The following is a 5996-nucleotide window of genomic DNA, read 5'->3' as shown; positions in this document are numbered from 1 at the left end:
AGTACTGAAGATAAAGCTAAAAGGTAGTTGAAATTGTACAGTGAGGTCTATGAATAATATCAAAAAGTGCAATAAAACTCATGAATAGTACCAAAAATAAGTTAAATAATGGCAAAAATAAGCTAAATAGTAAAAAAATGTTGGCTTTTTAAGCCAATGGCAAACACAACCTAAGAGGCTTTCATCCAATGGAAAATTCAATGCTAATATATATATTTTTTGAAACCAATACTACTTTGAATTTATTTTTTTTTTTAACTTTTTTTTGAGAGATAGTTTTTAATGATGATTGCTTTTTATCATAAGACCAAAATGTTAATTGGTTTTTGGTGAAGATGATGATCAAATCAAGTATCTCTTATTTGATGTTAATAAACCTTACCAGTTGAGTTCATTGAAATCTAAAAAAGGGGTAGAGAGACCAAAATATTTGAAGAAATGAACAAAACGAGTCAAAGGACCACAGGCGCTTTCTTAGGCAATGGCTTCAACCATAGATTATTAACCTATTTGTGTCCCTAGACTAGTTCTCTCTCGTGCAATAGTTTTAGCCTACATTACCAGCTGTTTTCCTGTACATTACTATCTCTTTGTGAGTCAAGTGGACTTTTGGACTCTTTGCTTTTGGTTGTATTTTTGTTTTTTCTTTGTGAGACGTTTGGCCTGCTGTACTCTTTCCTTTTGGTTATTGAATGTTTATCTGGTATTACCAAAAAGAAAAAAAAAAAAAAACCTATTTACTACTCTCTCTCTCATTTTTTTTTTTTTTTGGTTGAAAATTTTAAGATAGGATAGAATTCCAACTTATAGTTAGCATCTACTATACGATGATTGCTCTTATCATTAAGTTGAGACACCAATTGATTTTTTTATGTAAATGGGATTTGAAACTTAAGGGTTCGTTTGGTAAGAGATTTCTAGTAATGTTGTTTGTATTTTTTAAAAATATGTGTGAGTAAAAAAGTGTGTAAAAATATGTATAATATTATTTAAGCACTTAAAACTGTTGTTTAAACAACAGTAACAAACGGACCCTAAATTTCTTGGGGTATGATAAAAGACTTTTCTAATTAATCTAACTAAATCCTACTACTAGTCAGTTCTTTATTTTGAGAGAGAGAGAGAGAGACATAATACACCCTTTTATTTTTACTCTAAATACGCATTTAAATCTTGTCTTCATTGGTTTCTAAAAAAAAAAAAAAATCTTTTCTTCATTACACAAGTCTGTAATGCTGCGGTTAATCTTTGGTCCACACTAAAAGCAGAATCTGATTTTTTGTGTCAACTTCATAATTCATATGAATACCATTATGTGTGAACTTCTATGCAAACCCACGCAAATCATTGTAGTACTTGTGAAACCACCATTTGATTACCTTGACTGTTTTATTTCGTTGTGCGGTAAGCCACTTTGGGTCGTCTGCCGTTGCAGGCACTATGTCAAGGCAATGAGACCCTGCAGAAATCAACTTTAAACTAGTAAACTTGTTCCTCAATAAAGGCCATTGATATTTTTTTGGGGTCCAAAAGTTCAATGGAACTGTTAATATCACATTCATTTTTGTACATATTATCCCTTTCACATTTTAAATGTGGATATCGAATGTGAAATTGTGGACTCAATGCGTTTAGATAGTACGTTAATAAGTGTGGAAATATTTATTGCATAAATTATTATGATTCAGGGCCGGAGCCAGGAATTTTTGTTTGGGGGGCCAAGTTACAACACTAATATATTTATCAAGACAACTATATACACACACATAAATACATATGCTTTTTTTATTATATACACACACTTTTTTTATTTGATAAGTTATATATATACACACACCCAACAAAAAAAAGAGCTTAATATTTTCAATCAAAATTATGTTTGATGGCTATCTTTCATAAAATTACTAAAATACATTTTCACAATTTTCATAGTGAAATTCTTAAAAAGTTTCATTTTCTATAAAAATTATCAAATTTTATACTAATGTAAGTAAAATTATTCAATTGAACTAATGTAATTTTCAAAAACAAGAATGATCCAAAACTTGAAAGAACAAATTAGGCTCCAAACATATTTGAAGTTATTTTGCTTTGACCCATTATGTGGCAACTAAAGAGACATTTCATGTATAGTTTTAGTGACGATAATTTTTTAATGAGTCAATGACTTGTTAATCGTCACATAACAGGTTGAAAAAAATAAATTCAAACATGTTTGGTGCCAAACTTTTTCAAATATTTAACAGATATAAAAGCACATTTTACAAAAAAAAAAAAAAATAGAATTGCGAAAAATAAAGTTATGTCTCTATAACTATTAGACCAAATTTTTTTTTTAAAGCATCATTGGACTAATTCAAATACTTAGGGGGGCCAACTCTTATTTTTGTAGACTAAATTTTGAAAACATTAAAATAATTATTTATATATTTAAAAAAATTTCAAAATTTTGGGGGGCCACCCTTCAACATGGCTCCGCCCATGATTATGAATTACCTTCTTTTGTATACACGGCAAGTATGGTGTCTGATATGTTTTCCAACACCCTGAAATAAGCACATATTAAATCATTATTAGAAAACTAAATACCAAATATGACAAAATATCATAAAAGGATAAATATATTTGCAATAAAAAAATCTAGATTATATATTTTTGAAAAGTTACCCTGAATTACTATAAGGGTCACGGAGGCCATTGGTGAAGATGATGTTGCTACCAAACCTCTTGAGAATCATTTTTATATGCTGCAATTTTACATTGAGAAACAAAAGAAATCATGTCCATTATTTTTACATCACTTACACATAAACAAACAGAGAGAGAGACAGAGAGAGAGAGAGTAGCCATACTTGACCACCATAATAAGCAGTGGCCCAATGGGGCCTAGGTTCGACTCCAAATTTCTTCATGCAGGAGTCCTTATATTCATTGTAATCAAATGGTGATGCTTGAAACATGGTTTCATTGCCTCTCCCAAACGGCGAGACCAATTCGCTACATGTCTACAAAGGCCATGAAGAGGTTTAATTAGAATAAAGTTTGGAAATTTTTGTAGCTCTGAATTCCATAATTTTGTAAATGAAATTGATTAAATTAGAAAAAGAAAATTAATAAATGCATTTGCATTACCTGCCAATCCCACGCACTCAGTTTATCTGTTGAAAAGAAATCATTTAAATCATAACACTTTCTACTTTCCCCGTAATAAGCAATAACTCCGGAGAAAATTCGGCCAAGAATGTCGGTTCCATTAGCTCCTCCGTCGATACCTTTGCAGACAGTAGTCACTGGATGGTCTGGAGGACTATCATATTGAGCCACGACTGAATACAAATATTCTAAGTAATCCTTTAATTCAGATGCCTTCTTGATTGGCCTAATGGTAAAAAAAAAATGTTAAGAGGACAAAGAAAGAGAAATATAGTTGAGAACTACGTGTAAATTAATCATGAATGTACTAACATTTTCCTTGGAAAAACAAAAATATAGTCCAAGTAATCACCATAAATTGTAATTTAAGGTTAACAAAGAAATGGGATATATGAAGACAAATGAAGAACTTATAGTATTATTACTTGCAAGTTTTGAATTTCTTGCTGAGTTCGGAAAGACCATTGGGTTTAGCAGCTACTCTATCGATCTCAGGCCAGGAACGCTTCACGGTATCATAGCAGCTCCGACTAACATCCTGCCATATCCATAAAGGAGACCGGACTATAACACTGAGCTACAAGTTTCTTAGCACAAAATATAAGGTCTGGTTCAAAGTATAAACTATTGATTTTAACCTGAAAGTCCTTGGTAACAACGACATCATATGAATTTTGTGGCACAATGTCATCAAAGTAAAGAATGGGTGCTGAAGAGGCTAATGCCCCCATTGCAATATGAGGATACTTTAGGCGGAACCATGCTGCAAGCACTGTTGGGCAAATAAAAAAGTAGAAAACATTAATTTATATATATATATATATATATTTTTTTTTTGATGCTGAAACTTGGAAAAATATCATTCCAACCTGAAATTGAATTAGAACAGAGCTAGGACACAAGGCAGAAAAACAACAAGAGAAATTACATCAAATCATCCCTAAGAATCTGCTGAAATGAAAGGGGGGTAACACCCTTCCATATCTGAGTTTGGCCCGAGAGTTTTGCTTCTCTGGCTAACACATGAGCAGCTCTGGGAAAACATTAATATATGAAGTTTAGTTTAAGTGAAATTTAATTTCTAATATTCATAAGACTCACTTCCACCATAAGATCCTCCAACGACTATAACTGGAGAGGAATCGGCTGATAAATTTTTCTTCAAGTAAATAATTATTTCTGCATAATCTGCGATAGCTTGAGCTGAGTTCAAGTACCCACGAATGGTAGCATTTTCCAATGATTCCTCTCCTGTAAATCCATGTGGGATAGATTTACCATAGTAGCGATGCTGCAAGAAAAATGGTTATGAATCACAACTTTAGATTAATACAGTTCCATGATGGGATTGCCATAAGTGAATTTGTTCAAATAAAGAAAATAAATGTTTGAAGGCACAATGTTATGATTTCTATATAATTAAATAATTATCAACAGAAGTGGAATCATATATTTCCTAAACCGATGCACTTAGAGCATCTATTAATTTTTTCCAATTGAGAATATGTTTATACTCACCTCTATGTACAGCTCCAAAGCACCAAACCTGCGAGAATTCTCAGGCATGAATCCTATAGTACCAACATCATCATCCAGGGAAGACTCCTCTCCCATATATGCAAATATGGGAGCACCCGTCCGGGCACCACGCCAATGCTTAAAATTCACAACATATCTTTGCTGGAAAGTGGTGTAGCTTACGGGCTGATAGTTGAAGTGATCGAGCGTTTGGTCATAATAGAACGTTTGATAATCATTATTGTTTGAATCTGATGCAATTAGAGATGGGCTATATATTCTATTTCTTTCTTTATTGTGTCCTAGCACACTGAGCCTCGGTTTCCTTGGTGATAAAGCACAAGTGAATGTAATGAAGAGCGAGAGAATAAGCAAACATGGAAGCCATAGAGCTGCCTGGAATAATCTAGGAGCTCTAATGGTCATGATATGTGGGAGAACCGCACGTAGTGGGAAATTGTTGATATTATATTTTACGTTAAAAAGAACTACTTTTATACTTCTAAATTTGAGTTGATCCTAAAATGATTGCAAGATTTTTGTGTTCAAAATCGTTGCTATTTGTTATAATTAGCACATTGACTTTGTCACCTTCTAGCAATATTCATTCTATAGTACCCATGTTTCGTTTTTTTATTTTTTATTTATGTGTGTGTGGCTATCATTAAAGTGATAAAGCGTTTTGTCATAATATAATGTTTGATAATCATTGTTTGAGTTAGATGCAATTAGAGAGGGGCTGTATACACTATTTTTTGCCTTATTGTATCCAGTAGTGCATCGAGCTTCGGTCTCCTTCGTGATGAAGCACACGTGAACATAATGAAGAGCAAGAGAATAAACAAACATGGAAGCCAAAGAGCTGCCTGGAATGATCTTGGAGCTCTAACGGCCATGATATCTAGGAGAACCGCACGCATTTCTTTTTTTTTTTTGATAACCAGCCAATTCATTAAACTAAGAAGAAATACAAAGGTATCCCAATCTTGCCTACAAGCTTTCAAGATAGGGGGAGGCAAATCATAGTTATTACACAAGAAGCCTGCCTTAAGAGCAACAGCATATTTAGCAGCTGAATGAGCTGCTGAGTTCAGAGATCTATCTCTTAACCCAGCAAAACTTACAATTATCAAAAAATACACTCAAAACAGTAGTATCCCAAGTGATGGAGGAAATGGACCAATCGGATGGTTCTTCATATTTGGACAGGGCATCTAAACATATTTTTCTTGAATGGAAAACTCGGTGTCATATATATTTATGTGGAAAAGAACTATTTTTATACAACTAAATTTATGTTGATCCCAAAATTATAGCAGGATTTT

At 32.8% G+C, this 5996-nt stretch overlaps 1 protein-coding gene across 1 annotated transcript; it reads right to left on the bottom strand.

Annotated features, from left to right (window-relative positions):
* Positions 1-1114: 1114 nt before the first annotated feature.
* LOC115987490 (lysosomal Pro-X carboxypeptidase-like) lies at positions 1115-5123 on the bottom strand. Its single transcript, XM_031111052.1, has 9 exons — positions 4672-5123; positions 4255-4444; positions 3792-3925; positions 3579-3691; positions 3133-3379; positions 2853-3005; positions 2668-2747; positions 2497-2546; positions 1115-1459 (listed from the first exon to the last, which is right to left on the bottom strand). The coding sequence occupies exons 1-9, from the start codon at positions 5095-5097 to the stop codon at positions 1326-1328; spliced, it is 1527 nt and encodes a 508-aa protein (XP_030966912.1). The 5' UTR covers positions 5098-5123; the 3' UTR covers positions 1115-1325.
* Positions 5124-5996: the final 873 nt, after the last annotated feature.

This window comes from Quercus lobata, chromosome 4 (genome assembly GCF_001633185.2).
Source record: "Quercus lobata isolate SW786 chromosome 4, ValleyOak3.0 Primary Assembly, whole genome shotgun sequence".
NCBI classification, from domain to species: Eukaryota; Viridiplantae; Streptophyta; class Magnoliopsida; order Fagales; family Fagaceae; genus Quercus; species Quercus lobata.
The sequence above is the reverse complement of the archived record's forward strand: the minus strand, read 5'-3'. Positions and strand labels throughout refer to the sequence as shown.

Bases quoted from the DNA above. Each gene is read 5' to 3' on its own strand.
- LOC115987490 (XM_031111052.1), bottom strand. From the start codon at position 5,097: ATGACCATTAGAGCTCCTAGATTATTCCAGGCAGCTCTATGGCTTCCA. The intron at 4,445-4,671 runs GTGAGTATAAAC...TTTTTCTTGCAG, and splicing joins CTTTGGAGCTGTACATAGAG to CATCGCTACTATGGTAAATC. The intron at 3,380-3,578 runs GTAATAATACTA...TTTTACCATTAG, and splicing joins AAGAAATTCAAAACTTGCAA to GCCAATCAAGAAGGCATCTG.